This window comes from Anguilla anguilla, chromosome 9 (genome assembly GCF_013347855.1).
Source record: "Anguilla anguilla isolate fAngAng1 chromosome 9, fAngAng1.pri, whole genome shotgun sequence".
Taxonomy (NCBI): domain Eukaryota; kingdom Metazoa; phylum Chordata; class Actinopteri; order Anguilliformes; family Anguillidae; genus Anguilla; species Anguilla anguilla.
Genome location: NC_049209.1, coordinates 24,459,540 through 24,478,490, shown reverse-complemented (window position 1 = coordinate 24,478,490; position 18,951 = coordinate 24,459,540). Strand labels below are relative to the sequence as shown.

The window sequence follows — 18,951 nt, the reverse complement described above, 5'->3', positions numbered from 1 at the left end:
ATGGCTCTAGGCTGACACGTGTCTTCTTCCATTTACTGCTTAATTGATGGGGCACTTGTTTTTTTGCCAGGTCTAGCGCTGTTGTCACATAACTCAGGTGGATGCACTTTACATTCTCTTTCATTGGAAGTCATCTGCTAAATTACAGTAATGTAATGTACTGACAGCATCACTGTACACATGCAAATTGTGACGATCTTACAAATAGCATAGATCAGATGAGCGATAAAAATACAACAATTCCCGCAGAAAAATTAGAAGGTATAAAAGCAATAAAATCTAAAATCAGTAGACCATAAATCTCAGGTCAAAATCTAGGGCCAGGAGATCATAAATCCAGGGTCGAAAGCTAGGATCAGGAAATCTAGGGCGTGAGGAGGAATTTTAGCGCAGAGCAGCCGTACCTCCTTGGCCATGTCGGTGTACTTCTGCTTCTCCTTGGGCTCCAGGACGGCCCACCAGTCGGCCAGGATCTTTGTGGCCCCGCGGTTGTCCAGCCGGGGGTGCTCCTGCCGCACCAGGGAGCGGTGCCGCTTGCAGAAGAGCAGGAAGGCGTTCATGGGGCGGCGGGCGCGCTGTTCCGACACCTCCTCCTCCCCCTCCTCCTCAGTGGCCCCGCACTCCGCCTCCTGGGCCCCGCTCTCCCTGCACACCAGAGGCTCCTGGAGGGCCAAAGAGCATCAATTATCTCCCACAATGCATCGGATACGGCGCAAACCGTGCCCTGGTCTATGGTGACCATCACAGCTTACTGAGGATTCTTGTTTATAATACTACTGCTACTACCTCTAATAACAATCTTTAATTGTAGAGCACTTTTCAGACAACAGGTTTAGACATGTGCTTCAAAATAATACATACAAACTAACAGACAAAATAAAAGCTCATGCATACACTATATATACTGAAAGTATATACACACATACATACATATATGCATACATACTGTACATACATACATACATACATACATACATACACAGGGCTGAAAATTCAGCGTGGGACTGTGTGAATTACACAAATATTTTATGAATCCCATATATGCCTGATATAAAGCAGGACAATCTCACGGACACATTTAAGATTAAAACTGGTTTTCATTAATAGCAAAAATTGTGCAATTGAAAATTATTGTGAGCGCTGTTCTTTAGGCTGCAGAGGCCATTTCCAAGTATATGAGTGTCTGCAAGTGTGTCGGCTGCTTTTGTAAAATGAGAGGAAAAATGACGAGTTATTTATACAAACACTGAAGCCACCTGCCACCGTAGACTACATACTTCAGGAAGAAAGGGCCAAAATGGAGCTTTAGAATGTAGACAGCAGGGAGCACTTGAGCTCAACAAAACATTTCTCACAGAAATATTAGTATGTAGATGGTTTTAACTTCCCTGCAGTGTAGATCGAACTTACACGAAGCAAGTGATAGTGTGTCATCCTTTGATCGAATTCTATGGGACTGTATGATGGAGCTAGCGCAAGCCAACAGCACTAACCCATTAAATTGATTTTTCACGTTACTCGTTCAATCAAACGTTCAAAGTGAAACTGTTCGATATTTGTATTTATGTTTTCTCTTTTTTAAAACAAAATGTGTTCAGTTATCCTGCACAGTTTTCCCAAACAGTTTTAAGTTCTTTTGATAGTTTTAAGGCAGCTCATGAAGAAAGGGAAAGGGTTAGGCTATTTTGACTTTCACACTTCTACATGAAGTAAAATGTGAATAAGAGAAAAAATAAAGTACATATAATATATTCCATAATTTGATCTGTCATGTCTTTTATACCATCCATTCTTCCACCACCCATCCCTCACTCAAATACCCCCCAAATGTTGCTCATAAGGGAGATAAATCCCCTCAAGCCAAAAATGAATTTTAAGCCATGATATACACTCACCGGCCACTTTATTAGGTACACCTGTTCAACTGCTCGTTAACGCAAATATTTAATCAGCCATTCACGTGGCAGCAACTCAATGCATTTAGGAATGTAGACATGGTCAAGATGATCTGCTGAAGTTCAAACCAAGCATCAGAATTGAGAAGAAAGGAGAATTAAGTGACTTTGAACATGGCATGGTTGTTGGTGCCAGACGGGCTGGTTTGAGTATTTCAGAAACTGCTGATCTGCTGGGATTTTCATGCACAACCATCTCTAGGGTTTACAGAGAATGGTCCGAAAAAGAGAAAATATCCAGTGAGTGGCAGTTCTCTGGGCGAAAATGCCTTGTTGATGGCAGAGGTCAGAGGAGAATGGCCAGACTGGTTTGAGCTGATAGAAAGGCAACAATAACGCAAAAAACCACAGGAGCAGAAGAAGAAGAACGCAGAAGAGCATCTCTGAATGCACAACATGTCAAATCTTGAAGCAGTTCTGAAGGCAAAAGGGGGTCCAACCCGGTACTAAGGTGTACCTAATAAAGTGGCCGGTGAGCGTATATACATGTACAGAGCAGCATATACTGATGTGTCCTTAGATAAGGCACCATACCTGAACTGCGTGAGAAATTTCCCCAGCTCTGCATTTTGTCAAGAGCTGCTCTAAAACCACAACACCACATGGCTAATAATAAAACAAACGATGCGCCAGACAAAAGCATTTTAACAGAGAGGTCAAACCCCTGAAGCCACAAAAGAGCTTTAGAGGAGGGCTTCTTTCCAGGCCAGTCAAGGCGGGGCCAGTACGCTCACCTTCTCCAGCTCCTCCTCGTCTTCCTCCTCCTCTTCCTCGGAAAAGTCCAGGGCCTTCTTGGACAGCAGGGGGTGCCACTGGAGGCACTTGCGTTTGGGTCGCTTTCCGCTGACCTCCCCCTCCACGGGCGCATCCTTGCCCCGCCCCCCGGCCTTCATGGTGCGGACCCTGCAGGGAGAGAACAGGTCAGGCAATCCCACGCCTGAGGGGAGATTTTGCTCTTCACTGGAGCTCTCCACAGGGGGCAGCGCAAACGGGGAGCTAACCGTACACACAGAGTCTCTCTAGGAGTCTCTGAGGCACTTTCCATAAGGCCTTGGATCACACAGGAAGAAATGACTGATTTGCACATGCCCTTTAAACATCTGATCTTACAGTAGACTTCCACTGCCCGATCACAGTCCTGTATTTTAAGGAATCCTTAAAACCTTACCCAAATATCCCCTACTTTAAGCATTTCCATTTTTTAAATTGAAATTTTTCTCATTCAATTTTTTAAAAAGACTGACTGAAACATAACATGTCGTGATTACTTCCTTCCTTGCTAAATTCACTTTCACATTCACATTATGAGGTCTGACAAAAAAAAGCTCAGAAGTCACACAAAAGTCACACGGCCTCACAAGGAAATCCCCCTCCAGAGAGGGCAGACGAGGAGGAGGCTGCGAATACGGAACGCGCACTCCTGCCCGTCACCACAGTCTGGATCTTCACAGCACAGCTGTGGCGGCGACTGGGGTCTGTCGGTTACACGGCCTCTCCTGCTCGCTGCGTTCAGCACTTGACCTCGTGTACAGACTTTCAGATGACTCGCTCAACCACGCACTTGACAAACCGTGGTCTTTAAAAGTCTAACTGGCACTTATCACAAAGTGTAGTGGGCAAAAATTCACAAAACTGGCTGTCAGCCTGGTCACCTAATCGTCCCTTAAGTTTAACTGGCTCAATAATTCCCCCTCTCCGCCTTAAAGTGTAGTGAATTCAAGCACAAAATGGCTGCCGTGCATCACCCAGGTTGGCGCTACACATTGGTGCCTGCTGATGTTGATGACATCCCTCCATTCTGCTGTTGTTATTTGTTGTTGTTTGTTGTTGTTGCTGTTGTGAATTCCTAAATCCCCCTCTTTTTACCTTACTGGCCCACAAGATTACATGGACAATGATAATAAAGTAAAGCACTGCTGTTTTCCGTCTTCCAGCAGTGACTTATATGATTAACACCTCAGCGTCGCGGCCCTACTCGCCCTGGGGAGTTCACCTGTAAGTGACAGGCCAGTGTGAGGCAGCGGGACAGAGAGCACAGGACAGGGCGGCCCTTGCTGTTCCCCCGGCCTGCCAAGAGCACGGGGGCGAGAGGTAACGGGGGGGGGCACGCGATCCCGCCCCACGATTACGGCCACAGTGCCCTGCACGACCCGCGAAACAAGGGGCGGGACCCACACCCTCACGACAAAAAGCAAAGCGCTGTCATTAGCGTCAACGTGCTAATTAATATGACCATGCTACAAAGATTAACAGCCAGTAATAGGCCCGAGTCACTAAAAGCAGAGATAGTTCAGCAATCCTCCAAATGGGCAAAGAAATTTACGACATCGTAATTCAGCTCTTAAAAAATAAAAAATAAAAAAAGCAACAGGGATGCACTGGTCAAACAATAATTTAACAGAAAAGACTATCATAATGTACCACACATGCATAGGTTTATGTGCAGCACCGCATATGAGAAAGCAAAGAAAGCTCCACGGAAATATACAACACGGAATACATAAACCCTGTAATTAAGGCTATAAAAAAAAACAATTAATGTGCAGGCTGACATTTCCACTTGGTCATGCTGAATGGCCTGGACGGATCCTCGGAGCGCCTCTTGGAGGACGAGCGCAGTTTCGCGGGGCGTTATGGGAGCCCTGTGCATCCCACTGTTACATAATTACCTGCCACAATGGCAGGCAGCGCGCCGTTTATTCCAGTTAAATAAGCCGGAGTGAAGCAGAGCCTGCTGCTCTCACGCACAGCACTAGCCCAGGACAAATTCACATCTCATTACCTCGTAGAAAAAGAAAAGAGAAAAAAAAAACGCAGAGCTTCCCACTTCCCACTTCCCTGGCCTGTTAATTCCATTTCCCAGTGCGGTGTCAGGGTGCGGGACATGGATTCAAAATTTTATTGCAAATTGGGGTATTTGTATACCTTAAGACCGTATCTCTCTCCGTACACACACACACACACACATATTTTGTGCAATTTCTTTAAATTTTGCTGACACATCATAACACTTAATAGATAAAGTGTTGCTTTATAGAGAAATCGCCCCATATAGAGAAATTCATTTGATTTCAATTTCCACACCTTAAAACTGAAGCATTTACAGGATCAATCTTTCATGTGCGTTTCACCACATCAGCCTTTTCAGGAAGAGCAATGGTTAAAATAGAGGAGCAACAGCAGGCCAGTTCAGCACAGTGTGAGGAGCCTTCGAAGGGGAATCGCACACAAACTGGAAACTTCATGCCAACACATTAAATGCCTCCTCCAAGCGAATCTCAGAGCCCTTAAAACCCAAATAGGCCTTAATATTAAACGTGAAAAATATGAAATCTACGAAAAATGAAAAATTGTGTTTCCAGTGGGGTCTGACAATACACAGATTCTGCATTCTCATCGAAAGCTATCGCTTGAAATGAAGACCACACCAAATATCAATTCACTCAATCTAATTCACTCAAAAGGAAATGCACATCACTAAAAGGAAGTGGGACCTAGTCCATCTTCAACAATACAGGTTCAAAGCCTAAATATTATCTTATGCTAGAGTCATTAGAAATAATAACACTCAAAAATAAAAAGCTAGACTCAATTGTTTTCTTCCTCACAGAATAGGTGAGACAACCCCAGAATTCCCAAGTAAACCACAGTCCCTTGAGCACTCAGTAACACATGATACATAATTTATTTTTCATGCTTAAGAGCCCTTGGGACATTACCTTCTTCACCCCCCAAAATCACTTGAAAGAGGCGCGATCGTGTCTCTTGATCACAGCCACTCAGGCACAGTTCCACCCACAGGAAGACGCCGTGCCAGTTCCCTGCCTCCGCATTGTTTCTGCATCAGCACAGAGGACGCCATGTGAAACTGGTGACCTTCAGGTTAACCCTCAGTCGCCTCCCCTACTCAGTGGCCAACAAACACAATACACTTGTGTACCAAGCAAGCATTTTTCACTTATGTCTTCGGGGGATTCACCTGAGCGTGCAGCCATGATCATATTAAGCTGTTTTATGTGGTTTCCTGGTCCCCACATAATGGTCTTCAGGAATCAAACCCACCCCATACATAGACCTCCTCCCAAATACCTCCAGGAACAGTCACCGGGTTTCTCCCACACCCAGCGACCAATAAGCTCTTTAACACTGTTTTCCATTACTGCAGTGAGTGCTGTAGAAGAAATGCATCTATAGAAGATCTATTCCTATGCTGAGAGGAAAAACCAGACTTTTTAAAAACACCAGCTATATAGGAGTACCGCGCTCACCTCTCTCATGTATAACTCTCTGCTGCCCTCTAGCTGCTAGCCCAAATCTGTGCAGTGCACATGCACACAATTCCAGCAGTCCATGGTCCCAAGTGTTAAATACGTTTTTAAAAAGACAGCCCTGGACTTCATTATCAGAAAGGGATTTCTTAAACTGGAATACTGCTCTCTTTAAACAAAAGAGGAGGTTGAAACCAACAAAGGGTAATGCCAATGTCCAGCCATGCACATAAAAATAATCGTTTTGGAACGGCATTCAAAGACCAAACATTCAGTTTCCAATCCAACAAAGCATTGTCAGTGTAAAGTTTTTTGAAAAAAAAAAATGATCTACTGATTTTTCTTTTTTACCCATTTCACAACTGCAGATTTTGCCTGTCTATTCACCACTGAGCTATCTGCACCCACCTACTAAGTACTCCTAAAGACTATTTCTCAACTTAAAGTCCACACTAAAATAAGAGAGATAGAGCTCTCATACCAACACGTTTTTGCTACAGTATTATCAGGAGATACTAAAGAAGAGTGAACCTTATGAGCACAAGCTGATCCTCTGTAGGATGAGACCTACAGTGTCTTGCGGTTGTGGATTCCACAGTAATCGCTGGCTTATGACACAGCTGAGGCCAAGCCTCGAACAGAAGACTGCAGGGCCAAGCTTCAACCAATCGACTGCAGGGTTAAGCTTCAACCAATCAACTGCAGGGCCAAGCTTCAACCGATCAACTGCAGGGTTAAGCTTCAACCAATTAACTGCAGGGCCAAGCTTCCACCGATCGACTGCAGGGTTAAGCTTCAACCAATTAACTGCAGGGCCAAGCTTCAACCAATCGACTGCAGGGTTAAGCTTCAACCAATCGACTGCAGGGCCAAGCTTCAACCAGTCAACTACAGGGCCAAGCCTTAAACAGAGACCTACAGGGCCAATCCTTGAAGAAAAAGTAGACTGCGGGGCCAAGCTTCGACAAATGGACTACAGGGCCAAGCTTTGAACGTTCAACTACAGGGCTAAGCCTCAAACAAATGATATACCACAGGGCCAAGCTTCAACCAGTCGACTACAGGGCCAAGCTCTGAACATTCATCTACAGAGCTAAGCCTCAAACAGGGCCAAGCATTCAAACAGTCGACTACAGAGCCAAGCGTCAAACAGTCGACTACAGAGCCAAGCGTCAAACAGTCGACTACAGAGCCAAGCGTCAAACAGTTGACTAAAGGGTCGAGCTTCGAACAGTCGACTACAGAGCCAAGCCTCAAACAACAGACTACAGGGCCAAGCATTCAAACAGTCGACTACAGAACCAAGCGTCAAACAGTTGACTAAAGGGTTGAGCTTCGAACAGTCAACTACAGAGCCAAGCGTCAAACAGCAGACTACAGGGCCAAGCATTCAACCAATCGACTGCAGGGCCAAGCTTCAACCAGTCAACTACAGGGCCAAGCCTTAAACAGAGACCTACAGGGCCAATCCTTGAAGAAAAAGTAGACTGCGGGGCCAAGCTTCGACAAATGGACTACAGGGCCAAGCTTTGAACGTTCAACTACAGGGCTAAGCCTCAAACAAATGATATACCACAGGGCCAAGCTTCAACCAGTCGACTACAGGGCCAAGCTCTGAACATTCATCTACAGAGCTAAGCCTCAAACAGGGCCAAGCATTCAAACAGTCGACTACAGAGCCAAGCGTCAAACAGTCGACTACAGAGCCAAGCGTCAAACAGTCGACTACAGAGCCAAGCGTCAAACAGTTGACTAAAGGGTCGAGCTTCGAACAGTCGACTACAGAGCCAAGCCTCAAACAACAGACTACAGGGCCAAGCATTCAAACAGTCGACTACAGAACCAAGCGTCAAACAGTTGACTAAAGGGTTGAGCTTCGAACAGTCAACTACAGAGCCAAGCGTCAAACAGCAGACTACAGGGCCAAGCATTCAAACAGCAGACTACAGGGCCAAGCATTCAAACAGTCGACTACAGAGCCAAGCCTCAAACAGTCGATTACAAGACCAAGTTTAAATCAGTCGACCACAGGGCTAAGCATTGAACAGTTATCTGCATGGAGCACTTTCTCCACTCAAAAGACTCAAAGAAGAGCTATTTTAACTAAACATACACAATCCCAATACTTCTTCCCAGGAATCCCAGAACCAGTATCATATACAAATATAGAACATGCAAACATACCAGAGGAAAAAAATATACCAGGTCTGTGCACATATTAAAAGTTTATCATCATTATATAGGTTATTATTCAGATAATCGATTTTCAAAGATAAAATTCAGTTCTAAGGCAAATGGGCACAAAGGACACATTTCCAGGATATTCAAATCACACCAGCGCTTAATTTTCATGGGCTGTAAAATACTAAAAAGTGATTCTGACTTTCCAATTTTGTTTTTACACTGAGGGAAAATTCCAGAATGGAAACAATGCAAAATGGGGGAATGTAATGACAATGTTTATTGTCCATGAGATAGAAACTACAGCAATTCTTTGTTTGCTAAATTCTCAGAGCCACAATACTCTTAAGCCATATCAATTATTCAATACGAAGCATTTTCATCTAAATACAGTTCTTGAGAGGACTCACTTGTGGAATAAGAGATAAAGACTTTCACAATTCCACAATTTAATCTCTGCCTTATTTAACATAAGACTGGACAGATGTTTTTTAAAACCAAAATATCCAAGATATGTTAAGCAACCTGTAACATATCTAACCTAATGTAATGTTGAATGCCATTTCTGGAGTCAATACTCAATGCCTGGGATAGCATTTTGTTAGTTGAACCAGGTCCAAATTAACATCTTAGCAATGTAATATATTGCATACAGTATATACAGATGAGTGACAAATTAAAGGAAAAACCAACATAAAGTGTCTTTGTAATGTGTTGGTTCACCATGAGCCGCCAGAACAGCTTCAGTGCGCCATGGCATAGATTCTACAAGTCTCGGGATGAATGGAACATCATTCTTCCAAAAGATATTCTCTCATTTGGTGTTCTGGTGATAGTGGTGGAGAGTGCTGTCTAACACATCAGTCCAAAATCTCCCAAAGGTGTTCATTTAGGTTGAGATTTGGTGACTGCAAAGGCCACAGCAGACAAATCACATAATTTTCATACTCATCAAACCATTCAATGAGCCCTCCTGCCCTATGGATGGGGACATAGTCATCCACTCCCATCAGGATAGAAATGTTTTATCCTAGGATAAATGCGATCACATAAAGTAACTTTGTATTGTTTTGCAGTGACCCTTCCCTCAAAGGGGACGAGTGGACCCAAACCATGCCAGGAAAATGCCCCCCACAGCATAAGAGTCACCGGACCACCTCAATGTAGGGGTCAAGAATTCAGGCCAGTACTATTCTCTTGGTGTACGCCACACATGCACTTGCCCACTTGTCGAGAATATGGTAACCCTCTTTCAAAGTCACATATCTTTTCCTCTTGCCATCTTGATCCAAAATCGAGGTCAACTGCGCCTGCTCAGCATTCTTATACATGCCACAGAGCATGATAGGATGTTAATTGCGTGAGTGTATCATCCAGTACACCTGTATGGATGCATCTGCGTCCTTTATGTTCCCCACTCATTTATTCATGTTTTTCCTTTAATTTGTCACCCACCTTTATCTTACTATGATGTATTTCACAGCAGTATTTAATACCTTTATATTTCCATATCTGAAAGTGGCAAGAATTAGTATATTTTCTGTATGTAAGTGTAATGGAACAGAAATGTATTTTGACTGAATTAAAAGTGAATTGTATCACAATAAATTTTAAGCATTTTTCACTGCTGTAATGGAAGCAAAGCAGAGGATTAGCTAAAAGTAAATAAAAATAATCTCATACATTTTTAAGCATATGATGTGTAAATCTTGTGGATTTCTCTCGTCTGTATTGGTATTTGAAAGTCACATCTTCTGCTTCCACAAAACCGAGTGTGCTTAAGATGGATCTTGCCTCGTTTGCTCAGTATCTGGGATGCAACAAAATGCTTTAAGGCCGTCTGTTCACTTTTGTAGACTCAGTTCACTCACTGTGTCCACCCCCAACTTTAATTTTCAACTGTGGGACACTTTCAGTCTTCCATGGCAACAGCGATGGTGACTGACAGACAGTGCAGGACCTGGCGTGCCCCAGTGTTTACGTCTAGGGTAAATGCCTCAACATGAATTCTAATTATTCCAGAGAAACTATTAGTGCCTGTCAACGTGATTTTAAGAATCGAACAAAACACCAAATTGACCAGTCAAAACCTGAAACCAATGTGGAAATCTAAATTGCCTCAACTTCTGCATGGACTCCTGACACAAGTGGGAGGCCACATGCATAAATACATACAACACACCATGCAAACATCAAATGTCTAAATTCACAGACACCGCAGCCATTCACGTTTCCAATACAAATGTCAACTGTGCCTTTTATGCTGATAAAACTCATCATTTTAAAAGGCATTTTGTTCACCTTTTAAACACTGTCGGCTCCTCACAAGGATCATAACATCAGAGAATTGTCCCTTTAAGACGGACAATTATTCTTTATCTTTAAGACTGAACCCCAGGCACATCCATACTACATGCTGTCAGTGCGAGAACGGCTCTACAAGACCCGCCTCTATGGTTGCCAGTGTGGATAATGTTTCCACCGCGTATCGTGATCACACAGTAAAGGCCTGTTCCACGTTTATCCGGGTGTTTAGGGAGGCTGTGGCACAGTCTGCAGGGCAGCCTCCTCTCAAGCCCATACATGATTCCCCCAGTGTGGTCAGGGGTTTGGTTCCCAGCTGTGACACTTCCTGTACTGTGATCTCATCTCCATCTGTACCCCTCTCCTCTTTACCTCCATCTTTTAAGGTAAAGAATATTTTTTACAAATATTTTTAAATAATTAAAAAAAAATACATAATAATAAATGATATGGGTGTTCATTAAAGAGCTGGAGCTGCTGGATATCAAGGTATAACAAAATTCTGGGTGTTTACATTAGTTCAAGCTGTACTTCTTCCCCAATACAAAATGACTGAGAGCACTTCTGATTAACAGGCTATGATCCTTTCCAATGCACGCTGACTGAGTATACTTGTACGTCTTACTATAACACTCATTTACAAAGCACACGCACTCATTCAGAGTGACTTAAAACCCGTACATTCATGAACCAATTTTTGAAGCTGAATGTTTTCTGCAGCAATTGAGCAACTGAGATAAAAGGGCTCAATTACTTTTCCAAATTTCATCGCATTGAGCGCAAAGAGATCACTTCAGGGCCATGTGGTTAGCTGTAATATTAAATGCTATGGGTTGTGCTGATCTCTCCATGTCTTCAGCCAGCAAATCTATGCTATTGGCTATTTTGCATATGATAGCAATGGAACGGTGGATAAGCAGACAGTGTTCCAGGCTTTAAAATGTTAGTTGTTCAAATTCTCCAGGAACAATGCCGTATTGATTACCTGAAAAAAGGTTCCATTCCAGCATATTTCACATATTAACAAAACTCATAAAAAACCTTGTTACACAAGTTGATGACCTACAAATTGACAATGTTTGTTTAAAAAAAACTTTTCTGAATCTATAGACAATATAATAATATTCTAATTTTGAAACCGTGAGCTTACTGTAAAATATTGTTCTTCAGCTTGTGTGCCCAATCATTTTTGGGGGGTGAAAAATAAAATAGTAGTTTACACCTACAAAGCTTAAAGCACCATTGCATTAGCAGACACAACTATAGAAAATTATCCCGCAAAATGCTACTTTTCCTGTCTGAGCACCCTGAGGCAAGGTATTTCATTGGGTAGTGCAAAACCTACATCATCTACACTACAGTAATAATCCTATTGCCAGAAAGTTACACAATTCATTGTTTACACAAAATCCCCCGAATACTGCAAAGTATCATTATAGAGTATAGATTTTGATGGGAGGCTTTATTGTAGATTGTGATGTAATGTTTGGTCAGCAATGTGACGTGCTTTACTTAAAATCATGTGTGTACAGGTGTGCCATAGTTGTGGCCTATTGTTATGAGGTTTAGAATGATCATAAATATAATGGACAGGTATCTTGTTCACAGAAATACATTCATGGGAGAATTTCACCCTTACACACTGCAGTTTGTTCTTAATGTTATTGCAGTTTTTAAAACAGACAAGTGTTTTTCCAACTTCTCCCTTATTGAGACACTTTGTGTTAATAACAGCAACTTGTTGCTTGAAGAAAAAAAAATAGCACTGCAAGAAGGGATGAATGCAAGCCTATACCTAATATGGGTATATCACATCTGCTAAAGATTATCAAATATCCCATTTAAAATTTGGCACATCAAAAATAAACTGGCACGCTAAATCAACAGGTGTGCAAAAACATTCACTTCACAGTAACATGTTAGCACCTGCCAATTCAACGTTCAGGAAATATTCCATGATATGCACATAACATGAATAAAATTGGGGTAAAAATGGAATCTGCTGAAGAGCTATGTCAGCAATTTTGGCAATGTATAAAATGCTGGTATCTTGCAATGGAAGAACCTCAGGTTGAAGATTTAAAAAGAGAATCACAGTCTAACTGTGATGATACCCCTATTCTTTTCTAAGGTAAGCAAAACAAAAACTGACCAGATCTTCACCACTTTCAGAGTCTCTTATGAGCATAACATTTATGGGACTGGCTTCAGTTACCACACCACAAACCACTAGCAGTCATTGTTCAGGGCAGCTATTGGCCCAAATAAGGAGTCCACCTAATGAGCACCCAAAGAGGGAATAGAACTATGGAAAGAAACACCAAAGTAATATGACAGCCTTTGCAGCTTCAAGGACCAGTTTTATGAAGTTATTTAAACAGCTACTCTCTACTTTCTCTTTTTCCCACCCCAGCCATCCCAACACACATATAAACACAAGTCACCTCCTCTGTGCATCCCTCCAATTATGACTGCAAATATCCAAAATGTATCAAAAGTTACTGCAGTAAAGAAGGACACGTATTGAACACATCACACTCAAAGAGAAAGTAAGAAACATTACCAGAACATGTATCTTGCAGAGAAAAGACCATTTTAAAGTGCCAAATTTGCCAATCTTCTGAAAGTCTACATAAATTACACAATTGTACATGAATATGCATGCATTAAATTTAGTTTATCTGAGTTTTCACCGTGCATTTAAGCACAATGAATGACTAAACTGATGCATCAAACCCACATAAACTAACCTCTGTTATTAGGCCCCACTGAGGCAAAAAAAATTACACACTGTCCAATTTCCTTTCACCAGCTATAAGAAAAGTCTGAACTGCAGCTACTCAGCTATTTGTCTCAGCTAACTGGTGCCATCAACGGTGGAGCCCATTGAAGGACTTATCATCACCATTATAATGACTGTACTGACTCCATTCCAAACTGGCCCAAAACTCTAGTTGCAGACTAAATCTAATATTCAAGAAAGGAGCCCCAATTTAAGGAGGCAGAACAGTGCAGAGCAAACTCTGTTTGACACATATTCCTTTGACAGTAATCATTTTGATATAATGACACATGATGCAAAGCCCAAACTGATTCAACACATTATCCCTAGTAACAACTTTATAAAACTTCCAAAGGGTGTGACTCACCCCAGATCAGAATACCATACAGATCTCAGCGATAACCAAACAGCATAACGTTTGAGAGGATCAGACCATAATTTATGATTGCAGAATGCTCATAAAATACAAGTTTTTTTTAAATAGAACTTTAAAATGATAACTTTGATGACAGTCATTCTTCTGCTCTAAGACCTGCATGTAGTCCCTTGTAAAACAGTGAAAAAAAACAATTGGGGATTAAATCATTCAATTAGCGGATGCTCTCATGCACAACTAATAAAGGATTTTAAGACAGAAGTACTGTAGGTAAACAAACACTGCATCTGAAAGATGACAAACAGAGATGGGATAGTATTGGATTTTTTGGCAGCTCATGTTTGAAGTTCACTGATTTCCATAGTTTGAAGCAGTCACAGGTGTACAGGTATGCCACCCAAATAGATAACCTCACATTTCATCACAGAGCCAGTCTTCTATTCTGTTCTTCCTGGGGTGAAACTGCAATTGTTCAGAGATATCCCTAAAAAGCCCACCAAACCTGTGTCATTGATCTCAACCCTGGTGACAACCAATTCCATTAGTGACTGATCATTCTTTGCATTCAAAGAATGATCAGTCACTAATGGAAAAATAATCACCAAAAGTGCAAACACATATAGCATAACATCTCCTGGATGAACCCCCTTAAGAGTGTAGGTCAACTGTAACATACACATACTGAAATACAGTGGGACATTGATTTGTATGCAGAACTAATTAAAACAGTCACATTTGATGTCAAACCTGCCTGTACAGTAAAAACTATGAAAAGAGACCCACTTTTAAATACAATTTAAATGCTAAGCTTTTCCTAAAGTGTCATACAACATGGGACTCACAAGTAGCAGAGAAATTAGTGATTATACATTAGATGCAGACTACAATTCTGTATTGGTTGTGATGCCACTTTGGAATAGGCCTACATCCCAAGCCAAAACCGGCCTATGCTAGTTTGTTTTTGACCTATGCTAGTCAGAGAGCACTAATGCCATCTACCAACAAAAACTATTTTAGATGGAGCTCTTGCAAACATTAGACATTAACTCCAAAATCGTATTGCCTGTATTAGAGGCTGATGATGTTTCCAAATTGTCTGGCCATTGCATCACTCAGCAAGTGCCTACTGGTACAAATCTTACCCCAGCAAAGACTTGGAACTTGGAAAGTAATCACTATTCATCTATATTATCTGGTATTTAACAATCACCATTTCATTTTGTGCATTGAAACGGCAGAACAATAAAATAATGAATAGAAACAGTGGAAATATTTTCAGATTTCCATCAAAAAAAAAAAAAAAAAAACATTAAGCAGCTAAAATTCAGACTTTACAATATAACAACCACTGACTGGATATCTTAATGCCATTCCAAACGTGCCATTTTCCAATGCAATTTAACATTTATACATGGAGATGTGCTAGTACAGTATATAGTCCATTCCATGCATGTTGTATTCCAACAAAAAATGATGGCGATATATTAATTCTGTAGTTCAAGTGAAAAGTTGTCAATCTGAAATATGAATAAGCCCAGAAACACTGACGTCTGATATTACAAGACAGCTATAGCAATATGAGGAATCATCCCAGATCAGTACATCCACATTAATTGCACAAGACATTCCAGTGACAACAGCATAATTTCTTTTACATACAATTCTAACGTCATTGATGCACGAACAATCACAAGTTATCCACTGTAGCATGTGATTTTTGAAATCTTAAACTGAAATTAATTCCAAACCGAAGGGGTTCGCTTATTTAGCGTTCATGGGTTAATACGTGTTTTAACACCACACACCTAAGTAATCAATAAGTGGTATTTCTGCGCAGTTATTTACTGCCGAGTACAGTGGCATTTATCATAGTAATATTTTCGTATGTGATCAGATTAAAAACGGATGAATAGAAACAAAACAAAACACAAATGTTAAATGAACTGCAAGCGTACTTACTTAGGCACAGAAAATGGAAAGACTGTATCTGAAAGATGAAGATGAATCTGTCAGTCCGGCTTTGTCATGCGATGAAGATGATGACCTATAAAATACAAAAACACTGTGTCCTTAGTCAAGAGACACATCTTCTATTCTCAGTCACTGCACCAAACTACCATCGGTGTTAGCATTCGACCATTTTATAAATCCGCTACATATCGGGCTCACAACAGACCGTTTACAATGTCGCCTTAACTTTGTAACATGTGTGAGGCAAACGTGCGGTAGTCGACCAACAAACTATGGTGGCACATTATTTTTCGTAGTTCAGGCGTAAAGTTGTGCATTCAAAATCCAAACAATCCATCGACATTCTTCGAAAGCTACCTGATCTTTTGCTGAGTATAAATCCTTACGATGCATTTATGTTAGGCAAAAAAACAATTCCAGGTACAGTTCAATCGGTTGGATGTAGAGTAATTGCAACGTTGAAGCAGTTTTCAGGTAAGACCGTACTAGTGCTGCCTGCAAACCGGAGGTGCTCTTTTTCACGATGTAGAGAAGTGGAAAATGAAACAATATCTTACAAATGTCCTGCCCCGAAACAAATGTTCCTCCCCAACGAATGATTATTGACTTAATCTGTCCTAATAATCTCAGTCGGATCCAGTTCAAATTCGCATCTCAGTGCAAAATGTCGATCTAGGGTCTGACAAGACAGACAAGCGAACGAGAGTCCATCTTGCTTCGAGGAAACTGAAGTATAAATCTCACTCCTGTCAAACTCAGCAAATGCAATCGTTCTAAAATATTTCTCCTAATGACAAATTGTCCTCTTTCGTTAATTAAACTTGGGGTTATCGGTCCAGATATGTGCAAAAATCCGTTCATTTGGCCTGATCTCCGTTTCCGATCTGTTAGACGGTATAAAAGTAGCTAGCCAGCTAGCTAGCCAGCCTCCTGATGCGAGTTGCTGTAGCTCACTGAACGTGTCATTAGCAGAACATGCAATGGTTTCAAAAGCCCCTGGGCCACTTTGTAACAGACATCACCTCACTTTTGTAACAGAACTTTTACTAATGTGACCATTTTTAGCTGATCAGAGTGTGTTTCTATTTGTTCCGATTGAAAATAGTCGTGCATTCGATGGGGGAAGTGCCCATACCAATCCTGAGAGAGGAAAACGAACAGCTTCTGACTGGGCTATGTCGTAGCTACATATTGTCTCCAGGTTTTGCATCGTCAGTTACAAAACACTAACTAAAGATGTTTGCCATGGTTTGATGAAGGGAATGTATTTACTAATGACGATGTATATTAGTTCAATGTGATTATATGCGATAAATAATTTACGAAAAACGAAAAGCTGCACTCTGTCGCTGTCAGCACGGTGCAACAAACTGGCACAATTTTCGCAATAGATGACTGAGTGGTCTCGATAAAACGGCACTCGGATCTTACTGAAGCATAAAATACCTGCAAGTTTTCTGTCATGACGGCTCATAAACACGAAAACTTACCTCCGAACCCCGGCTCAAATGCCAGGGCCTTTGCATTCCAGCCTCAGTCCACCTTTAAACTTATTGACACCTCATAACAGTTCTGCACTGGTGTGCTAGTACAATAACACAAATACAAGCGACGGACTCCGAACACTTATTTTGCCAGACAAATGCAACCTTCTGCGTTGAGCGCAACGCCGCTGCCAGAACTCGCCAAACTAACTATAAAATGTGATGTTTAACTGTCGAAATAACAGACTTGTTCAATTGAAAATTGATGACTGTACTTTCGTTTTCCTCGAACAATTTTCTCGGCTTGTTTTTTCCTTGCCCTCCCCCCGTTCGCTCAAGTGTTTTTTCTCTCTCTCCCTCTAGCTCTCTCTCTCTCTCTCGTCTTCTGTAGCAGAATTCTCAATGTGGATGTTCACTGCTTAGTATTTACTGGCCTACTCGTGGAACATCATTCTGATTCTGGCCTTACAAGACACGCATCTTTGCTAACTTTTGCGATGATTTTTTGGGGGGTGGGGGGAAGTCACTCTTGAAGTGTCACCGGGAAAGAGGGAGAGAGACTGATGATTACGTTTGCCCAAGTGAGCCTCTATCTCTGTTTGTCGTGTGTGACTACTTAATATAGCTTCCTGGGTGTTGTGTTAGTAAAGGATTGGAGAAGTGCTTGGAAAATGAAGTGTAACAGTATCAGTATGCAAGCACTTACCCGCGACAGGCCACCCAGTGAAATTATTTGGAAAGTAAAGCGTGGTAGCCTACTCCAAGGAGCCGTTGTCCACCTCTCTCACCCTCGCCCAGTATTTCTCTCAGTTTTTGCAACATACAGTACTGTTCGTGCACGGAGCGAAAATATATATTTTTTCATTCAAGGCTGATAGCGATTGGATGCTTGCATGAGGGACAGCCAGCTCCAGCCACACAGCGAGCTTATAACAACTGAGCACCGCTAAAAGACATAGAGATTAATATAACATTTTCATAATGTTCTGGACATGAAGCTTACACTTACACTGCACAACAGACCAGGTAGGGGAAGTAAAATGCTCACCCAACTAATTACGAAGAGGACAATGTAATGGAGGCAACATCGGTCAAAGCCACTGCGTCTCCGCGACACTGCAACAACCTACGGTCACGAGAGAAAGAAACAGCGGCAACGGATATCATAAAAGCCGATATTTACAGTAACAGTTCAGGTTAAGTCATAGCAAGTAGCCCAAGTCATTAGTGGCGTTATAGAAAACAAATACATTTCATATACGTTACGTTCGGGGAGGTGGGAGCGTTCGTCTCACGCAAATCTCTGTGGACTGAACAATTTTGATGGACTTTTTCTCCCTCCCACCGTTTCACGTCCTGTAACGTTGTGTTGCACAGAATACTGTTTTTCCTCTTCCAAATGACCGCCATCCCCAGAAAAAAATGTTCAAAGTTAACTGCTGCCTAGCTGCCATTACAATAATTTGAGTTGTTAAACTGTCACCATGTGTGGCTGTTATTGGATTTTAACGTTTAAAGCTTCATTGCAAAAAGTAGTCTGGAATACGTACATGGCTGCATCGATGCTTTCGTAGCCTATATTGCATACTACCGAACACATGGGCCCTGTTTAGAAACATGCACAGTAATA

The 18,951-nt window shown here is 41.7% G+C and overlaps 1 protein-coding gene across 10 annotated transcripts in view; it reads right to left on the bottom strand.

Moving 5' to 3' along the window:
• The window catches only part of LOC118235671 (HMG box transcription factor BBX), a 41,699-nt gene extending 23,003 nt beyond the window's left edge, over positions 1–18,696 (bottom strand). For 2 of the 10 annotated variants that reach the window (XM_035433267.1, XM_035433277.1), the window contains exons 1-4: positions 17,328–17,823; positions 15,826–15,910; positions 2,690–2,858; positions 405–662 (exon numbers count right to left, since the gene is read on the bottom strand). In XM_035433267.1, the coding sequence (XP_035289158.1) occupies positions 405–662; positions 2,690–2,848 (417 nt within the window). In that variant the 5' untranslated portion in view covers positions 2,849–2,858; positions 15,826–15,910; positions 17,328–17,823. The other 8 variants (XM_035433270.1, XM_035433268.1, XM_035433272.1 and 5 more) reach the window with 8 other exon arrangements.
• Positions 18,697–18,951: the final 255 nt, after the last annotated feature.